This window comes from Anser brachyrhynchus, assembly GCF_964034855.1.
Source record: "Anser brachyrhynchus genome assembly, chromosome: 3".
Lineage (NCBI taxonomy): Eukaryota > Metazoa > Chordata > Aves > Anseriformes > Anatidae > Anser > Anser brachyrhynchus.
The window spans coordinates 68,850,361-68,871,702 of record NC_137696.1 but is presented as its reverse complement, the minus strand read 5'-3'; the positions used below and the strand labels follow the sequence as shown (position 1 = coordinate 68,871,702).

At 40.5% G+C, this 21,342-nt stretch overlaps 1 protein-coding gene across 3 annotated transcripts in view; it reads right to left on the bottom strand.

The window, feature by feature from the left end:
- The window catches only part of ECHDC1 (ethylmalonyl-CoA decarboxylase 1), a 38,007-nt gene extending 16,983 nt beyond the window's left edge, over nt 1–21,024 (bottom strand). Inside the window, exons 1-6 of one of the 3 annotated variants that reach the window (XM_080586841.1) lie at nt 20,975–21,024; nt 18,875–19,014; nt 14,323–14,544; nt 8,152–8,294; nt 4,498–4,550; nt 2,486–2,566 (exon numbers count right to left, since the gene is read on the bottom strand). In XM_080586841.1, the coding sequence (XP_080442967.1) occupies nt 2,486–2,566; nt 4,498–4,550; nt 8,152–8,294; nt 14,323–14,542 (497 nt within the window). In that variant the 5' untranslated portion in view covers nt 14,543–14,544; nt 18,875–19,014; nt 20,975–21,024. Of the gene's footprint in view, nt 1–2,485; nt 2,567–4,497; nt 4,551–8,151; nt 8,295–14,322; nt 14,545–18,874; nt 19,015–19,241; nt 19,340–20,974 lie in introns of those variants that run through there. The other 2 variants (XM_080586840.1, XM_080586839.1) reach the window with 2 other exon arrangements.
- Between the last annotated feature and the right edge of the window lie 318 nt (nt 21,025–21,342).

Sequence of the window (21,342 nt, the reverse complement as noted above, 5' to 3'; positions counted from 1 at the left end):
AAAGAGAGTAAGAGACAATTAACCACAACAACTGCCACTGGAAGAACAGTGTACTACATCAGTAACATATTAAACCACATCAGATATTTTAAAATTGAATTTGTCCACACCTCTGCTCCAGTATAGATGTGCATCATGCTGCCAGAGTGCATTTCTGAGGAGGTACGTAAGTCATTTTAGTTCAAGTGAATCACTTCAACAGCATCAGTACAGTTAAGGCAGTACTAAGGTAGAGATGAAAATAAGAAAGTTTTTCAGGCCAGGACCAAGACCTTTATTAGTTTAACATGATAACTGTGAAAAATAGAAGTGGATTTGAAAAATTAAATCAAAAGCAGCTACAACTCACTCACCCTCATTTAAAAAACAAAAACAAAACACTGTAGTTTATTGAAGGAAGAAAACAAACCTCTCTGATCTCTGTTCTCAAGTTCCTCTTTTGGTATCTAGTGATTCAGGACAAAATTTCTGTTCCACAACTATCTGTTCATAGCCCTCAGAGAACTAGGATTTTGTTGCCCAGTATTAAAAGCCTCAAATTCAAGTGCAATAACAACAGCACAGAGAATGTTTCTCTATCTTGTTTCTGTTATTAATTAAGTCCCATTTGCTTCTTCTGAATTGCTATTATGTGATTGCACTGGATGGGTGTGTTAGAAAGCAGTGGAAGACAGATCAACAGCTGTAGTTATTGCGAAAATTATGGCAGCACATCAGAGGAATTGCAGCTGCTCACTTCATGCAAATAAGAGCTACTTGACAATGATTATAATTATACAGTATGTCAAACAACATAGCTGGAGTAAGAGTAGAAAGTATATGTTTTAGAAAGGCAAAAGATTTCCATCTCATTATGCTCACATGCCTTAAACTCCTCCTTAGGGATAACAGGATCCACCTTCTGTCAGTGGACTCACAGATACAGTAAGATCTACTAGATCTCCCAGATAAAACTGTCCGGTCAACTCTACAGCTATCAAACATGGCACTTCTTACCAGGTATTTATAGTACAGCATTACTCAGAGGCCATAGTCAGAGCTTAATGCTTCTTCATATCTACACTAAATGCTGTGTAGACATGAAGAAAGATCCAGCTGAATGTAGTTTCAAAGCAAAAGTTTCAAAGCCATTCACTGCTTCTGAGTGGCTCAAACAACATGGATGCCATCTCCTCTTTGCAAAGCCTGGTTTTGATACCTGGAACAGCATGAATAGTCTAAATTATTTTTGCAAGTAAGTACTTTCAGCTTTTGGCCAATTTCTTTGTCACTTCAGGCACCAAGGCCCTCTTAAAGAGCACATTTCTTTCTCTTCGATAAAAACTTCACTGAAAGTTCCTCATTTTCAGAGAGGCTGTGTGCAGTGCTAATCCTGCTACATCTGTAGGCTGTCTGTCTGCACATTAGCAACTGTTTAAATAAAGTGACATTTTATTATGTTAGTTTCCTCCAGTTCCTGTTCTGCATTCAGCCTCTTTAATTAAAGCCCTCTATTTTTGCTGGTTGTTTCATGCTGGCAAATCCCTGCACCTGCATGGAAAAAAACAGGAATAGAACCTTATTTGCTTTCCTCTGCATCTCAAACCTGTTTCAAAAACTGTATGACAATTATGCTGCAAATAGTAATTCCACAACACTAAATACAAGATAAATGGACAGTTTTATTTATTTTTACTTACAACTGCAACAAAAAGAGACATAAAGAGATATACAATTATGCAGTCTTCCTGCCTCTCACTCACGTACAAGATCTTGGAACCACTTTGTCTGTGACAGACAGTTGCTAAAGTTCGTCACTGTTCTTGTTTTACACAGGTTTTTCAAACTGTGTAACTCAGCAGTAAGTAATCTCTCATTTGTACTATCATACGAAAAAAAGTTGGAGTTTCCAGAAGTCTGCTGACCAAGGCCCAATTCCAAATGTCTTGAAAGGCAACGAAGCTGGTGAAGGGTCTGAAGAACAAGTCTTATGAGGTGCGCCTGAAGGAGTTAGAGGTTTTTTAGCCTGGAGAAAAGGAGGCTCAGGGGAGACCTTATAACACTTTACAATTACCTTAAAGGAGGCTATAGCAGGGTGGGTGTTGGTATCTTCTCCCAAGCAACAAGTGATAAGACAAAAGGAAATGGCCCTAAGTTGCACCAGGGGAGGTTTAGGTTGGATATTAGGAAAATTTTCTCTCTGAAATAGTTGCGAAGTATGGTAAGAGGCTGCCCAGAGAAGTAGTTGAGACACCATCCCCGGAGGTCTTCATTTAGATGTACTGCTTAGTGACATGGTTTAATGGTGGATTTGGCAGTGCTCGGTTTAAGGTTGAACTTTTATTATTGATATTGTTGATATTAGAGGTCTTTTCTAACCTGAATGATTCTATGATTCTGTGATGGGACTCCAAGTTAAAGTGGTACCTAAAGCTTCCAACTTTTCATAGGAACAGTCATTAAATCACTGATACAACGTGGTGGCTACTGAAACTGTTAATCTTACCTGAAATCACATGCTGTGGTAAGCTCTGCTCCTCCTCCAATAGCTTTTCCTTGGATTAGTGCAACACTGATCAATGGCAATCTACACAAGAGAATTTTGCAAGCAAAATTCATTCTTTTATTCTTAGAAATGATCAAAGACAAACTATCTTTATAGTAAAAGCTCAGAAGAACATTCTGTTCTAACTCATTCAATCTTTGAATTCAAATCTATCGATTTTTTTCAATAACATCTTTGCAGGTTAGCAGCACAATACCAATTCCACTTCCACTAAATCCATTATTTCATAATTAATATGGGAGCCATGATGCAACAGCAAGACAGAAATATCTAATGGAATCACAGTAAAGCAGATCATGTACTATATTATGAAAAAAATGCATGCTACGATTATACCTGAGAAGACTATCTACAAGAAGGAACGACAGGACAACACAAGACTCTACACTAAGCCAGGACAATACAGAGAGCACTAAAAAGGGACCCTAAGAACTGCACAGCTCGGTTATTGAGAAACAATGAGATTCAGCATGACAACTTCAGCAAGCTTCTTCAAACAGCAGTGCTATCATCTCAAACATCAATAAAACTTTTTTCGGAGGACAAAACTGGCCTTTGAGGATAGCAACAATCCGCTACCTCTGATGGTGTTGTATTTAATCATGTTCAAGGTAATTCAAAGGACAGAGGAAAGGAAGAGTATGTGGGGAGAAACTCGTTTCCTACTGTCATTGTGAAATCAATATTAATAAACAGTGACTGACTTAGGATAAGGCAAGTACCCTAAGAAAGGAAGACAACTGGTCAGTCCCAGACTTGTGTGCTGATACATCTTTTACTACAAAGAGGAATTTAACTCATTAAGCAGTGTTAAAACTACATTCAGAAGTCAGCCTCCCAATCACAATCTGGTATTTGGTTTTACTTCTACTTTAAGAGAAGCACCACGAATTTCTTATGGCCCAAGTCCACTTGCTAGCTGCAGCACACTTAACACAACGATTTGTGCAATGGTAACCTCATTATTCCTACGGTCTGTGGGGAACCAGAAGATATGGGTCCAAGCACTCTACATCCACACTTATCTCATCTGTTTGAGGCACCTCCTTCATGATCAGAGTTTGCCTCAGCTCCCTCTGAGGGAGAGCGATCCATCTAAGATAGATCTTTCCAGAGAGCAATTTAGTGCTCCACCTGAACTACAACTGGAATACAGTGCCATATACTTTAAGTTAAGATACCTGAGGTGAGATTTTAATCTTCATACATCTTCTTCTTTGCTTTGCCACATCGCTTTTGATTATACCAAGGCCAAATTATACAAATGGGTTCTAATTCTGCTCCTGAGGATTCCTTCCAATACAGTACTACTAAGAATAAGTCTCCAATCTCCTGGGCAGTTTTGCAGAATAATGTTAGCTCATAACATTTTCTCATGTATACTATTTGAAAACATAAAATATTTATCTTAACAAAACCCCAAGCAGTCAAAAAATGGAATCTGCAATACATGCATGTAATAGAAACATGATTTCTTATGGGAAGCTGAATCTAAAAGAAAGGAAAAAAAAGTCAGGAGTACCAGATGGTAGAACTGAATACATTCCTCTTATGAAGTGGGAAGATTAAATAAATATATTAAATAAATGTTACCTGCGTGGGCTGCATAAGCTAGCCCTGCTTGCTTGTTAAGAGCAAGCAATTTCTACTGAGTTACAGAAGTCAGCTTCAGAAACATTAAAGGCCTATGCTTTCTTAACTATAGTTATCTCCCATCTCTCCACATAGAAACCTATAGGTATTTTTCTGTTCCAATCTCTGGAAAGTCTAATAATAGTTGCAAAATGTCAAGGCCTAATTTAAAATCCACAAATACTTACATCATTAACATATGCAAATACAAGGTCTGGGATTCAAAATTTAATATTTAAAACATCCGATTAAAGAGTTAGCCAAAACATATTTCAATCATTATAATTACTTCATAAAGAAGGGTAAAGAAAATATATTACCTCATGAGTCTGGTTAAGGTGTTTTGCATAAACATGCACATATTCATCCCATCCTATAAAGAATGGAAAATTCAAAAATGTTAATTGGTTAACCTTGTCCATATTCCAGTCCAACCCCACTAAGCACATATAGAAAACCTAGTATAGATTGAGTTAAAAAACAACCACCCTCAATCATTTATTAGAATTGCAGTTATAATTAAGCCACTATAAAAATAATTTCAATACCAACTTGCTGTGATGTGAAATTTTACATCCTTTCCTCTGAATCTCCTGTTCTCATTCCTCCCAGATAAACACCCATAAAGATGAGCTTTAAACATTTGTATAGGACCACGGATGGCTGCAAACTCCATACTGTTCTAAATCCACACAACTTTATACAAGTTAAAATTTACCAGCTTTTTATTTTAATCATTTCGATCAAAAGCATTTCAGACCAAAAAAAAAGAAAAAAAGATTATAAAACAAAAAGGAGGAAAGAAGTAACATCAACTTGCGAACAGTAGCAACTAGGGAATAATTGTTCCTTTCTCTTCCAGTACAAGAACAAATTTATTTTAAATAAAATCAGTTGCTGCCAGGTTCAGAACAAATACCTCTTCCTACAACATACACAACAGAACACTTTGCAGCAGATTACTGCAACCTTTAAAGGACTACACGAATTCAAGAACAACTACATAATCTCACAACAGAAAAATCTGCAAAAGGTTACTAAATACAAGGTAACACCTTTAGCCTAGTCTCATGTCATAAATTGCTGGAGACTAAGAAAATATACTGATTTAAAATCATTATCTCTCTGCCTTCCCTGTTCTTACATGCCTCTCCAGGCATCTAGTGTTGACCAGGAACAGACACACATGACTAAGCCAAATGATACAGTATGACGATGATTGTATACGTACGTTAAATGAATTGCACACGTGACATTTAATCCAAATTAAGAAAAATAATGCTTGGGTAGAGTGAAAATAAAATAGTAATAATAAAGTAGGTAACAATTCCAGCTTGTCTTCCAAAAATGGCAGGAAGAAAAAGAAGAAACAACATATCTGTATTGGTATTTACTGATTTCTAATGATCAGTTTTACAGGGGTTTTCATGTTAAAGAATCTGCCTTAATTAAAAGTTTGACTCATACCTCTGAGAAAGAAAACATGCAGTAAATCTTCAGCACCTCTTGGAACAGGAGCTTGCAACAAGAATAGGCCAATTTCAGCCAATTTATTGTTAATTTATTCACGTACTCCCAAAACCTACTCTGCCCATAGCCAACCAGAATTATGGTATTCAGGGACAGATTTCTGGCAGACAGAAGGTGCCATGACAGTGGCATGAGGAGTGGCCAGCAGGCTGAGGGAGGCGATTATCCCTCTCTGCTCTGCCCTTGTGAGGGCCTACTTGGAGTGCAGGTCTGGGTCCCCCAGCACAAGAAGGATGTTGATCTGTCAGAATGGGTCCAGAGGGCTACAAAGTTGATCAGAGGGCTGGAGCACCTCTCCTTGGCTAAGAGAGCTGGGGCTGTTCAGCCTACAGAAGAGAAGGCTCTGGGGTGACCTTATTGCAGCTTTTCAGTATTTAAAGGGGGCTTATAAAAAAGATGGAGAGCAAAAGACATCGAGTTACTTGAGTCCTGGACAACATACCCTTCAAGTCTTCCTGATAAGAAAAATAAGGCTACTAGTCAGAGTATTTTTTATCTGAATAAGAGAGATATTCACTGGAGTCTAGTGGAATAATCACATTTTCAGCTCTAATATAGTCCTCAGAGTCAGAAGCAAACTAGAGAAGAAAGGCAGGTGAAATACAGTATGCACTACATACAAAGACAAAAAAGGATTAATAGCTTGGGGTGCAGCTGGGAGATACAAGGAGAAAGAAAAAGTCACCTTCATAAAGTAGAAAAGGAAGCTGTACCCCTGGCTCTTTTTGTTGCAAGAACTTACGGTCATAGAAAAAATAGAATCATCTAGGTTTGAAAAGACCTTCAAGATCACCAAGTTCAACCATCACCCAGATGTACTGAGTCCCATCACTAAACCATGTTCCTTGGTTCCATGTCCACTCGTCTCTTAAATACCTCCAGGGACTGGGAACTCCATCACTCCCCTGGGCAACTCGTTCCAATGCCTAATCACCCTGTCTGTCAAGAAATTCTTCTTAATGCCCAACCTAAACTTCCCCTGGTGCAACTTGAGACCTTTTCCTCGTATCCTATCACTTGTCACCTGAGAAAAGAGACTAACACCACCCTCAATGCAACCTCCTTTCAAGTAGCTCTAGAGAGCGATGAGGTTTCCCTCAAGCTTTCTCTTCTCCAGACTAAACAACTGCAATTCCCTCAGCCACTCCTTGTAGGTCTTGTTTTCTAGTCCCTTCACCAGCTTCGTTGTTATTCTCTGAGTACACTCAAGCAACTCAATATCCTCTTGTATCGAGGGGCTCAAAACTGAACACAGCATTTGAGGTACGGTCTTATCAGTGCCACATACAAGGGGACAACCACTTCCCTAGCCCTGCTGGCCACACTATTTCTGAGGCAGACCAGGATTCAGTCCGCCTTCATAAACCATTTCCATCTGCTCAGAAGTCCTCTGCTGCTTACTGCTTAGGAACCTCTGTTGTAAGGTTTCTAGACAGAGAACAAGGGAAGCAAAAACCTCCTTCACGCCTCCTTCCTCTTAGTTGTCCTTTCAAGAACCTCTTCTGCTTTTCAGATAGCCAACTTTTCAAGTTTCACTCCAGAATTAGGTTACTGTTCTTGGGAACCAGGTTTACAAGGACAGAAAGAAAACATTTTTCTTTAACAATACCACTATTAATTTGCCTGCTATGATTTGTTCCCCCTAACTTTAGCACTCACCAAAAAAGAGCAGGCAGGGGATCTGGGTTTGTTTCAGGATTAGGAACAGATGAACATGAGAGGAAGAGGAGAAAGAGGAAGAAAAGGAGGAGGAGCCACTCGGGGGTACAAAAATACTTCAACATTCTTGGCCATTATTTTGCTTTTCTTGCACCAGAAGGAAAGGCAGACCGTATCGCAGATTATGACAAATACCATGTTCATCCAGCCAATTGGTTGAATAAAATAAAAGTGATTTCTGTCATTACTAAAAGCTCTTCAACCCCCAAATTATAGATGACTCCTCTAACTGGACTACGAGATCATTGCCAAAGCTCAACTGAACAAGAGTTGCATTTGTTCTTCCATTTTATTCAGGTCCAGACACAGCGTTGACAAAATTGAAACCTTCTTGTAATAGCAGCCACGCTGCTTAAATTTGTTTTTGACTTCAGAATATATAAGAAATGATTACTTGTCTTTGCTTTTAAAGGTCAAACTAATGAAGCACAGGTTATTTTATGTGTAAATTCACCATATACTGTTCTGAGAAACTGAAATGAGATTTTTAAAAGAAAAGGCTAAAAATAATAAGTCGTGCAGGAATTCAGAGTTATGAATCAATTACAGTAACACTTAAGCCATGGCTTAAAGTGGCTGCCAGCATTTTTTCAACCATTAAAAGCTCCATCCTGTGCTTTGCATGTAAAATTGCAGCATAAACACAGTGAAACACCTCTGTCTGATAGGGATCTCTGAATATCAGAAAGCTCTTTTTTCTCCCAAAACTTCGTATCACTACTTGCCTGGCAGTTGGATATTGCTTTGACAGCATTCAAATCAGATCCTGAACAGAAAGTATTTCCTGCACCACAGATGATAAGGCCTTTGCCATCCTTCCAGTTTTCCAGTTCAGCTACCTTCTCCTGGAGTTCTAGCATCATAGTGCCTGTTACAAGAGATGAGAAGCAACGCTTAGAACAAAATGGCTATGATCAGCGTATTTTACACTACATTCTTCACTACCAAAATCAAGTCACCATTAAGATGTGATAGGCTTAAAAACACAAGGGAAAGCATCACCTTAAATCACCCCCCCCAGCATTGACATATGTTTTTAATCCAAAAATGTGCTTCCTGAAATTCTGATGAGTATTCTGCAACTTGCATTACACTTACCAAAACAAAATAAAAAAGTGCAAGTAGTGCAAGCATAAATTCTACCTGAGTTATTCTTGTTTGTAATTGCGTACATTCAGGACACACAAACTTCTTGTGTCTATCCAGATCAGTCCATCGAGTCACTTTCATGTCACTGCCATTTCACTTTGCATATTCAAATGAAAATATATACAAAAAAAAAAGGCAGCAGAGTAAACAGTGTTGAAGGCCAATAACGTTTAGAAGTGTTCATCCAAAAGAAAACAGATTTAAAAGTGGAAGCAAAATATCTTTTCCTTTTTTAAAAGAACAATAAAAAAGGAAATTTCTCTGAAACACCTGTGATTCCCTCCCTGGTAACTGTCTAGAAAAGCTATCTTTACAAAGTACATCCTAGGCTTCAAACGTATGGATTAAATAGTACCATCTTTTTACTTCATATATTCTCATATGTTCACTTAAGAGCTTTCTCATACTATAGACAATTATAACTGTGCTAATCCCCAGAGTTACACAACAGACTTTTTTGGGTTACTTTATTTCTGCTCTAAAGAAACTGGAAAAAAGGATGAAAGGAAGAAAATTATCAGTGCTGTGAGACAGCTATGTAAAGCTCACATTTTAAATGTGGAATTGAGAGGCTTGGACACTTCAGACATTTCATCATGAGTTGCTGAGAGTAGAATCTAGTTTGTTCAGTGAAAACTCATTTTATGTACTGCCCAAAGCAACTGCCTGAACTTGCATTGGTAGGCTTTACTTCCAGAGACCTTTGACCACACCTACCTTTCTTCATCAACTATATATGGAATTTGAACAATTATTGCAACAGTCCATGCCCGTGATTCTTTTCAACTTTTATTGCATAACACTGAGGTGTGAATTAATATCTGACATCCAAAAGTATTCATTCCTCAGCAAGAAAAAAATTCTCATCCATTTACAGGTCTTTGTTTTTAATCTGCTTCACATTATAGAATATCCAAATTGGAAGGGACTCACAAGGATCACCAAATCCAACTCCTGGGTCCCCATAGGGCCACCCAAAAAAATATATATATATTAAAAAAAAAAATCAGACCATGTATCTGAGAGCTTGTCAAAACACTTCTTGAAGCTTCTCTGAGCAACCTGTGCCAGTGCCTCACCACCCTCTGAGTAAAGAATTTCTTCCTTATATCTCATCTAAATCTACCCTCCTTTAGTTTAAAGCCATTACTCCTTGTCCTGTCTTCCCAACCAACTGAGCATACCCACATTAACTTAAAGCTCTTCCTCTGTGAAGGACTCTCATATGTTCTCAAGAGAAAAACATTTATAGAAAGTTATTTTAAAATGCAGCATACCTACAGGCTGATGATGCTCTCAGCTCTACCCTCCTTAGACAAGGATGTACATGGACAGACGTACCTTCTTCAGATGTAAATGTGCTTTAGATTAGTATCTCAAGGAATCTTTCATTTTTTTCCAAGTCTCTTATTCTTTTGACCCTACACCTGTACACACTGAACATTTCCTGTCCTAAAATTGCCCGTTAGCAGCCATCCTAACATCCTGAGATTTTTTTCTTTCTACTTGTTTTCCTTGCTATTCCTTATGAAGTATGCATCCCAGCAGCAGGTCAAGAACAAATGCTTTGTAAAGGACCTCCACCTTGGTCTTGGTCTCAGCCACTGAAATAGCTGAGACCATGTTCCTGAGGAAAGCAAGAAGTACGTGGACATTAAATATTATATACCAGAACGATTCTGGGTTTTTATGACATACTATATACCAGAACTGCACTTTTACCAGTTCCTTTCCATTTGCTTTTATAATTTGCTTAGGCTTTGTGTGTTGCACATTACATCTGTTTTCACTGAATTTCACCTTTTTGATCTTGAGCTCTTTGTACCACTTAAGCAAGATTACTTTGAATTCCATTCCCCTGCTCCAAATAACCTTCTTGCAAGTTCTTCCACTCCGGGGTCATCTGATAATTTCAGAAGTTCACTTTCTATTCATCACCCAAGATACGAATGAAAACACTGAGCAGAACTAGGCTAGCAGAGGCTTCCACGAATCTTCACTTGAAGTGCTTTCCCAGCCTGACAGCATATTCAATGTCTTTCCTGCAAACACTGTTCTTTAAATAGGTGTGCTTCAACACCATGGATTTTGCTTTTTGTGTATTTCTCAAGTTTTGTTACAAGAAAGGTATTCGGACTGGCATCAAAGCTTTGCCAGAGCCAAGACATAGCACAACCATTGTTTGTGGTGCTGTTAATAACAAAAGCAATGAGGTACTGAAGAGTCTTTCCATAGAGTATTATGAACCAAAAATCTAGGTAACCAAAAAACTGAGCTTATAAAAAGGAACTGTACGAGCCAGCTGCATGCAATAGCAGGTGGGACAAGAGAAGGAGGTGAGCACCTGTCCCCTGTCCCTGACAGAGGATTCCCTCCATTACTGTGTACACTAGCAACACCTAATTATTATTTCACCAACAGACACATCTCAGGATGTCTGATACAATGATAAGGACACAACAGTAAAGTAAATCCTCGTTCTGCCAGTCTTGGTCCTTCAGCACATGATACCAGTAAGTTCATGCTCCTCACAGCACTGAATGTACTTGCAATAATTCATCTGTTTGCACCCTAACTGTTATCTAAGAATAAATAACTTATTATTTAGAAATAACAATAAATTATTCTAGATTCTATATTATAATTCTAGAAAATAAGTTTATCATCATTACCTTCTAGTTCTTGCAGTCTGGCTTCCTTCTCTTTTAAATAAAGTTCAACTTTAGTTCAGCAAGAGGTTGGGTTGCTGAAATTGGTTCCACCAGGCTTAAACTGACATTATTAGCATTTGTTTCCAAAGAGACCATTTCAAACAGGTGGCTATCAGATTCCAATTAAGAAGAGAAAAAAGGCATAACAACTTCCACATTGCCCATTAGCAATTTGCCAACAATTTTGTTCTGCTTTCAGTTCCATGAGTTGCTCAAGCTTTGAGCAAACATAATTCCTCTGAGATAAAAAGCTGCTGTGTAAAGTAAATGCCTGGCAAATAGAATTTCTCTCAGCAGTTTAATGATGTTTTGCAGCTTTCTAAAGGAAGCGTATATGTATATATAAATTCATATCTGCCACTCTCAAGAAGCTCTGAGACACAACGTTAACAGAATTTCTTTGAGGTAGGGTATTTTACAGGCTCTGGCAAATGAAGTTAACCAGGTCTTGCTGGAGCAATTTAAGGGTCGTACATCCTATTCCTTTCCACACTTCCCCTGAAGGGTATTACTCAATACACAGCAAATGGAAAAAGATCAAGTGCTTGCTAGTTCCTCAGCACCTATGGTTTACAGACAATGACGTTAAATTGAAGTGCAGTGTAAATTAACATACCATACCATCACTTGTTTTGGCCAAGGGGCCAGCATGACTCTGCTTCTACTCTCCTTGCTGCAACAACAAAAAAATCTCTAGCAGAGGTGCACAGTCGAAAGAAGCAGTTATCTCCTAAACTGCCACTGTAAGATTTTCCAGAGCAAATTTCTGCGGCTATTACCTAGCAAAATGGAGTACTGCTCTCTAGAGGGCTCTACACACTACTATAAAACAGAACTGTCTGGTCCCACGGATCATTTGCTGTATGCTAATCAGGGTCTGCAACAAAGTCACAACTATTAATTTCCTCTTAGTTTTTTGTAGCTTCTGTTTGCTACCAGAACATTTAAGTCATTCACATTCACTAATCATTTATTTTCACAGCAGTCATATAATGTTACAGACCACCAACTAAGCCAGAGAGAAAATACCTGCTAATTTTGAGTGTCCAGTTTGAGAGGTCTGATATGATTTCAGTACATTAACGTTATATAGCACTCAGTATAGTCACAGCACAGCTACCAGTGGCCTAAACAGCGGTTTTGACTGCTCAGCACTTCTGGAAATCAGTTCTAAGACCCTCCCTTCAAGCACCCAGAAAACAAGGAACACAGTTTTAAGTTCAAAGTTTAGAATCATAAAATCACAGAATATCCTGAGTTGGAAGGGACCCACAAGGATCATTGAGTCCAACTCCTGGCTCCACACAGGACCACCCAAAAATCAGACCATATGTCTGAGAGCGTTGTCCAAATGCTCCTTGAACTCTAGCAGGCTCGGTGCCATGACCACTGCCCCAGGGAGCCTGTCCCAGTGCCCGACCACCCTCTGGGTGCAGACCCTTTCCCTAACCCCCAGCCTGACCCTCCCCTGTCCCAGCTCCATGCCGTTCCCTCGGGTCCTGTCGCTGTCCCCAGAGAGCAGAGCTCAGCGCCTGCCCCTCCGCTCCCCTCGTGAGGGAGCTGCAGGCCGCCATGAGGCCTCCCCCCAGTCTCCTCTGCTCTAGGTTTAGTTTCAGCAACTTGACTTACATTACATCTGATTCCCATAGCAGACTGGGCTTTATCTGTCCTTCCTCTTTCTGCTATTATTGCTCACTTCTCATGACTCTACCAAATAAAACAACAGAAAAGCTACGAACACCCAGCCCACAAACTGTAGTTTGCACAGCTCTATTTTAAGTCAAAAAAAATGAAAAAACAACCTGTAGAAAAAGAGCAAACAACAGTCTAGTTATGATTGTATAATAACTTGTATGCTGACAGGGAAGTATTCAAAAAGACAATCTCCATGCTAATGTCTTTTAACTACAACTTCTCAAGTTAGGCAATGATTTTACACATGAGCTTTTAAGAAGAAACAAAAGAGCAACTGCAGAGACATCTGGGTGAATTACCACAAATTCTGTTGTTCTGCTAGGTTTTCTTCCTTTCAGCTAACAATCATTTGTGGACATTCTCCATGTAAACAGCTCTATGCTTTGCTAGTGTGTTGCAAACTTATTTGCTGACAGCAAAGGAACAGTGAGGACTGGGCAGGAAAAAAGAACAGCAAAAAAGTAATCAACAAGATGACAAACGTATCCATTTCAAAATATTAAGAGATAAAGGCATTCTTACAGGCTTATGAACAGCTCAAGTTCAAGCACATGCAGACCCTGAACTTGTGCCACTTATGTCTGAAGAGAATTGAATAAATTGGAATATTCCTAGACAGTTAAAGAGAGAGAGCAGATACACCTATCTTGGAGATTAAAAGCTTCTCATTGTACAAGACTAATAAAATATAGTATCTGGTTTTGATAAGTATTGTCCAGTGTAAAAGCATATAATTAAGAAGATTCCTCATCTGCAACACCTGAGAATACCCAACTCACCAGATCTTTCATAAATATCAGCATTTAAGGTACAAGACAAATGAAGAAGATATAGAAGCCAGTCTGGGAAACTAGGAAATACCAAATTGCAGAAGCTCAAGTTAGAGGGAAGATTTTAGGTAAAGAACAACATAATAAACTGGCCCTTTCTACACCATCTACAAAACAAAGATTATATCTTCCTATCCCCATAAAAATACCATATATTTCCAGAGCAGTAGAGGCAAAATAAAAGGAGAAATAAGCAAAAGCACAATAGTAGAATGGTCTTCACTGAAAAAAAAAAAAAAAAGAGGAGAGGTATGTTCTGTGAGACATTCTTTAAGTCATTAGGAACTTCTTGCATTTATGATGTTTAGGGCAAAAGTACCATGAAGAAGAGAGGACATTTACTACACCTGTGGTTAAAAATCAAACCTTTCCTCTTTTAGCTAAGGAATGGTAAGGCACAGCTTTTCACTTTGTTTATGCAAAACCCTAGAAGAGCTAACTGAAGGGGGGTGGGGGGATCAAAAACAAACAAACAAAACCCAGCATCTCATCTCCATTAACTAATTAATACCTGTGAAGGCATTCATTAGCTGTGGGTTGTTCAAGGTAAGTATTCCAATGCCATTATCTTCTTTGGAAAGGTTGATGGATCCACCAGCAAACTGTTGCAGTTTCTTCTTTATCAATTCTTCCTCATAGCCATGAGCAACATTATACAGTGATACCCTTCTCTGCTGTAGTATCCTTTCCTTTGTAGTCTGAAATATTTTTTTCCATAGAGAAACTGCCATTTCTGGGGGAAAAAAAAAAAAAGGAAATTTTGCTTTGAGATCCAGCGCAGTTTTCTTTCTGAAGGAAAGAGAAGCAGGACAGCAGAAACTAATATCAAGATGATGGCACCACAGAAGTCTACAAAAGTTTGCTCATTACAGACTGTATTCACAAAATTCTTAGTTTGAAGCTACTCCCACAAAGTTAACAGCTTGAGTTTTATGCAGTGGTTTTAGCAGTTAAGACAGAAATTACCATCTTTTAAAATCTTTTCTTGTAAAAATTACCCCAAAGTATTTGGGTACAGAACACGGAAGAGGCTCAAGAAATGTAGTAAAATACTTGCATATTCCATTAGACCAACATACTCTGTACTAATCTTCCAACCCTCTTCCACTCCAAAACAAACAAACAAAACACACACAAAAAACCTACATCTGTGTTGGAGAAGAAATCCTACCGAAACCTCTAGTTTTCAGGAAGAGGACTTCCTGTTTTTCTGTAAGCAACTGTTACAATAATACCTTCCTGGGAGAAATATTGAAGAACTCAAAAATTAGGAACCGAAGACCTTTCCCACCTTCAGGTCAATTCCCTGTCATCTAATTCCATTAACCTATTTATCATGTTCCATCTTAAAACTAGTTAGATTGCCTAGCCCCTGAAAGCCATCCGTATGTTTTCCCAGTATCTCTTGTTGCACTTGGAATTGATCTCCTTCGGACACAGAGCACCAGAACCTATGCAGAACCTATCCAAAGGAGGAAAAGTGTAGAGCAGCATTATAAATTGAGCATTGCCCTTGCTTTCTACAGAGCTACATAATATTGGTAGTCTACTTCCATGTACCAGAACACCCATGGCTCATCCCTCCACTATTTCCACTCTACAAAGTAACCACGTACACCAGGACATAACAAGGAAGTCATTACAAAATATTATTATTTATCTTTTGTAATTAAAATTTAATAATGTTAAAATCTGATTGAATACAAGATCAATTAGTTCATATTTAACATCAACCTACTGCTCTGTATCTATGCAGATTCAAATATCTGCAACATCTCAGCTATCATCCTTCAAAGCTTTTAAAATTGCTTTTAATTTTTTTTTTAACAGTGGAAACATATTTCCAAAGGCAATTTCTTAGCCAAATTCTTTGTTTGATATTCAGGCTCTCGGAAGAGAAACAGTGTTCCATTTTCTCATATCATCTAGTACAGCAAGGTGCCAGAACACTAAATAAATAAATAAATAAGCATAAGGGAGTAAAGTGACAAATTTATTTAATTCATTCAACTTTGACTTACAGCAATCCACGCAAAGCACTGAAAGCAAGCTGTTTCCCTAAAACTTTATTCCCCAACAGACATTCATGCAATAAAACCTCCCACCCAGCTACTAATTTTTGGTCAAGAGAGAACAAACGCTAAAAGCATGGATAGGTGCAGGCTCTTGCTGCAAAACACAGCTTGCACTATGCTTGATTCAACACAGAGCAATTAGTTTCCCAGTTTTAATGAATACAAAGCCTCCCCAATCCTCATAAGAAGACAGATGAGACTTAATTCTCTAGGAAATCACAATGATTGGCTTGATAGGAAAAAAAAAAAAAGTCTGTTCTTAACCTACTCCCTTGCCAAATTATACTTGTTTGATCACTTTTATACTACCTAGATGTTACTTGTCAAAAAATGTACAGAGCAAAACAGCTTTAAGATATGGAAATTTCATTCCACCAAAAAAAGAGTCTGTCATTTTTAACTGCGTGGTTATATGCATTAACAGCTCTTTAATATTATCACTATGGCAATAAAGAGCATCAGCAAGTGCTGGATTAGAAAACAAATTGGACATCTTTGCCTGCTGATTGTGACTCATGATTAATGACTCATGCAAGGTATTATCATTGAATTACTTTTTAAAATCCATCTCTTACAGTGCCGGTCGGTACCTACTACTTTTTTAATAAATACAGGATTATTTTAACAGCTCAGTTAGAGAAAGCTAACCACTCAGGAAAAGTGTGAGGTTTAAGCTTCAGTGCTCTCAGACTAAAGGAATTTTTTGCTGATCTCTGACAAACAACACTCAAAATTTCAGTAAGTATAGAGCAATCCACAGCATGACCGAGATTGAGTTTTTGCACTGCAAGTGAAAGGAATGCAAGAGAAATCTGTTGCAGTAATCAGCACAGTGTTGTAGGACAAGCCAAGAGATATATTGTACTAAAATAACATAAAATAATTGTCTATTTAAATACATTCACAGAAATCAAGTCTTAGTCTAACATGCTCTATCCATTAACATCGACAGCACACACAATTTAAGGTGGCTTTTATAATGACCAGATTTCTGACAGCACAGGAATAACGAACAATATGGACAATTTGCATCTTTCAAATTTTGAAAACTGCTAGAGCTTTAATGTATCGCTGGTAACACGGAACAGATAAGCTGATAGTATGGATATCAAGAGTTGCACATTCCACAATCTGTAGTTACATCAGTAAGCAGGTTTTGTACCTCTTACATAAAGCAACAGCTTAAATTCCATATGGTACTCAAATGACTTTTTTAATACACTCACACATGGGCTAGAAGATCATGGGTTAACATAAACACATGTTGGAAGTCAGTACCAAAGGAATGATACACGATGTGAAGGTGCCATATACACACGTATATGTAGAGAGTTATACATTTTCTGTGTATGTATATATATCAGAGGCCTTCTGAACACTTTGGTAACTGCCTAGTTAGAATTCAGTTCTCAAATTAATATAAAAAATAAAATAGAGAAAATATCAGCATCGATATTCCCTCTCTGGTGGGCAGATTCCTTGGGAAAACAATAAACCCCAACTCTCAACTGAGTATATCTGTCCTTGCCAAAAAAACACTATTCTGTTGCAACCCTAATTTTTCTTTTAAAACACATTGTATCGAACAGCAACCTTAGTCAGTATTGCCAGCTGCAATTGCCAGAGAGCGTAAAGATGGCTGGCCAGAGCAATGGTTAAAGGATACACAGAGCAACCTCCTGGATGGGCAGAACTAAGATAAACCAGAGAACTGGATGCTGGGAACCCAGGCGAGAATTCAAGCTGCATGCTCAAACAAGAAAAGCTGTGCTATAGAGCAGCTACACAGAAATAATCTGCAAGTTAAAATACGCAAGCAGGGAAAACTCTAACACCAAGATAGTGTCTGAATTACTGACACAAATCAGGGAAAAAGAAAAGGGGAAGAAAGGATGCAGGGATGTGCTATCACCAAGCAGCTTACAATGACTGGCTGTGATATATCACAGAAATAAGGATGCCCTTTCCTTTGGGTCAGGAAGTCACAGGTGTGAAGTGAAGACACAGACCTGTGCATCACCTGCAAAGAGACATCAGCTGAGTTTCTGGTTTTGGATAAAGGTATCCTGAGATAAAGTGTAGCAGGAAAAAAAAATGAAAAAATTTATAAAGTCCTTAAAAATATCAAGAAGAAAACATTCAAATCGCATAACAGAAGAACAATGGGAAAGAAAAATATACGACACTGCCAAATGTGTTAAAGGCAGCTGACAGGTCAAGAAGCACAGGAGAACTTGACCTGACAAGGACCTCCAGCAGCTGTAATTTCAGTGACAAGCACAGAAGCGTGAAGGCAGGGCGTGGAGAAAGGGATAGAAAATGTAAACTGATGATGATCGTGAGATGATTCACAGCTTAACCGTGCGTGCGTGTTACCAGTCATTGTCAAAGGCATCCATCTGTGCTAGGGAACAGCGAGGGCGACTGATGGGTGCTGCACTGGGTTCCCTCAGTGAGTGACTACTGAATGGAAGGCAAGTGGCGAGCCAATGCTGAGGACCAGCACAACTGCCTCAACGGTGTGAAAGCAGACAAAAGATCAGAGTGAAGGGGAAATACAACCAAAACATGAAAATAGTCCATTTGTACAAAAAAGGTAGGTTGAAAGTGAGTGATAATCGTTAACACCAACTGACTGAAACCTGGGACAGCAGGCTGGTGAGTGTTGGAGGAAAAGAAAAAGAAGAAATTCTAGTGTTGGAGGTGGGGGTGGAATTCAGAAACTGCAAAGAGGGCCAGCCTGGATGAGAAACCAAGACGAGGGCATGGGCCTCATAGTGAAGGCCCCTCCTGTCCCCAGACCCTGGCTTCCAACACAAGAAAGGTGAAGGCAGGAGGTATCACCCCAGCACTGGCTGAACAGGCTGCTGATAGCAGCTGCTTGTCAGCACCCCTCACCTGAAGGTTACAGAGCCCTCCATCTACCTATCTCATCTGCTTATGCATCACTCCTGTTTCCTTCAGTGAGGCATGGCCAGGCAAACTTACCTTATCTGCAGGTTCTTCCCATTCCAACAACTACCAGCCGAGACAAGCTGAGGGCAGACACCTCTCCGGCTGGCTTTACTTCAGCTGGAAGAAAGCAGTGAGCAGATCTTAAGCAGGCCGAGGGATCAGAAGCACAAAACCTACCAACAAAACATAACTTACAAATACAGAAACAAAGCTTGGGAAATTCTACTGCCCCACGAAGGAAAATACACCTCATCTGTGGCATCTCTAGACAAAGCAGGAACTCCCACCAAGTTCAACGGGAGCTGCCTAAGGCTCATGCCTTTCTCAAGATACCTGAGAACTTGCTCTCAAACCTGCTGAACCTTGTTCAAATTTTTAGGACGTTGATGCTGGTACCTACATTGTTGACAAATTGGGCAGGATCAATAATCCCTGCAGTTCAGTGTGAAGATCCTTAAAGAGCTTTGCAATTCCTCTAAAATCAGACTTCAGAAGTACCTAGAATTAGAGAGGACTTTTTTTAGCCATTATAATACTTTCAGAGAACAAGCAGTTTGGGCCTCCCAGTTTCCACTTGTCAGCATTAGAAACGATGTTTACCTGTCCAGAACTGAGAGAACAGGATGTGAGACATCCAAATAAACTAACTTAAGATGCTTCAAATAACACACCATGAAATAAGTTTTGGAAAAAGATTTTTAACATTGCAAGTTATAAAAAACTTTGTCGGTGGTTTTAGTTTTAATATGGTTTACCCTTTGCATCTCTTTCCTTTCATACTTGCTTTTATGCTTTTTCTCTTTTCAGATTCTACCTCTCTTTTTTTCCTTGTTTTTCCTTTGTTTCTGAACAGATCAGTTTGGGGGATGGTGTGTGGATTCCAAATTATTTGTTCTCTGCTTAGTATTGTACTTTTAACAGTCCCTGCATGCTGTTGGACTGAAATTGTCTCTCTGTTCCTAACCAATTATATTCCCTTTTAATCATGCTTCAATTATTTTTAAGATTTAGTAAACAAATCGCACAGGAAGTTACTCAAATCCAGTGAAAAATAACAGCCTTCAAGGATGCAAAACGGCTGACAAAAGAAGTCCTTCCATAAATACACGTGACAGTACTGAATAACATTTGGTTCTGGTCCCATGGTGAGCACAAGAACTGAGTTTCACAGCAGAGGGTGAGAGCAGGAACCTCTTACCTTCTGCAAAAAGCACACAGACACCTCATTGCTAATGCATTGATCTAAAGAGGTCTGTTTGTATAGCAGTGAGAGAAAACTCATTTTAAGCTCACTGTCCGCTAGGTGTGTTTTGGACACCTTTACAGGGAACAGATGCACCACCTCACGGGATCGGAAATGACCACAACCAGCTCATCGCTCGCCTTTCAGCCACCGAATCCTGACCCACAAAAAGCACAGCGGTGAATTCTTTCTGGCTGCCACCTCTTGTGACGCTTTCCCGATAGGCCTTGAAAATCACACGAAGTTTCGCAGCCAAGCAGCGCTCTAATCCCACGTAGCGCGGGTTCCTTGGTGTTGCCCTCATCACCACCACCACAGCCAGCAAAACCGCACCAGAGGTCCGCAGGAGGCACGCAGCAGCGGTGTCAGCCCCCAGCCCCCTGTAGCGACACGGGGCACTACCAGGACAGCGGGGCAGCTCCGTGGCAGGACACACACACGCATTTCAGACAGCAGCCGTCAGACTCGAGGGGGTGAAACGCCTTCCCCAGCAGGGGCTTCCTGCCGCCCGCCACGCGGGAGCGCGCTGCAGCCCTTCACCTGACCTAGGCGGGCGGTTTTGGCACCGACATTTTCTTTTTCCTTTAAGACCAGCAGCCGGTCTCCGCGCCGCGGAGGGCCGAAGGGGGCGGCAGCCGCTCACGGAGCAAGCCCCGAGGCCTGCGGGCTGACGCCGGGCAGACGGCGGGACCCGCAGCCCCACCGGCACCATTTGCGGGCAGCGACACGCCGCGCCGCGCTGACAGCCCCGGCACCGGCACGGGCACCGGCACCCGGCCCCGTGCTGCCCGCCGCCGCCGCCCCGAGCCCCGGCACCCCCCTGCGCCCCAAGGCGCCGCCGCGGCCCCGCTCGGCCCCATCCCCGTCCACCGGGGGAGGCAGGCACCGACCTGCCCGCGGCCCGGCCCGGCCCCGCCGCTCCCCTTCCCCCGGCCGGGCGGTGCTGCGGGGAAAGCGGCCCCGCCGGGAACCGCCGCCGCGCTGCCGGGGGCCGCTGCTGGCAGGGCAGTTCGTTTTTGTCTCCTCCAGTAGTAGCGTGCATAACTGGAAGCCGGGTTTTCAGCCAAAAACCCTGAGTTCCTGCCCAAACCGGTGTGACGGATGAGGTTCAGCACGGCTAAGTGCCGGCACGACAGCCGCACGCAGCGCTACAGGCTTGGGGCAGAGTGGCTGGAAAGCTGCGCAGAGGAAAGGGGTCTGGGGGTGCCGGTTGATGCTCGCCTGAACACGAGCCGGCAGTGTGCCCAGGTGGCCAAGA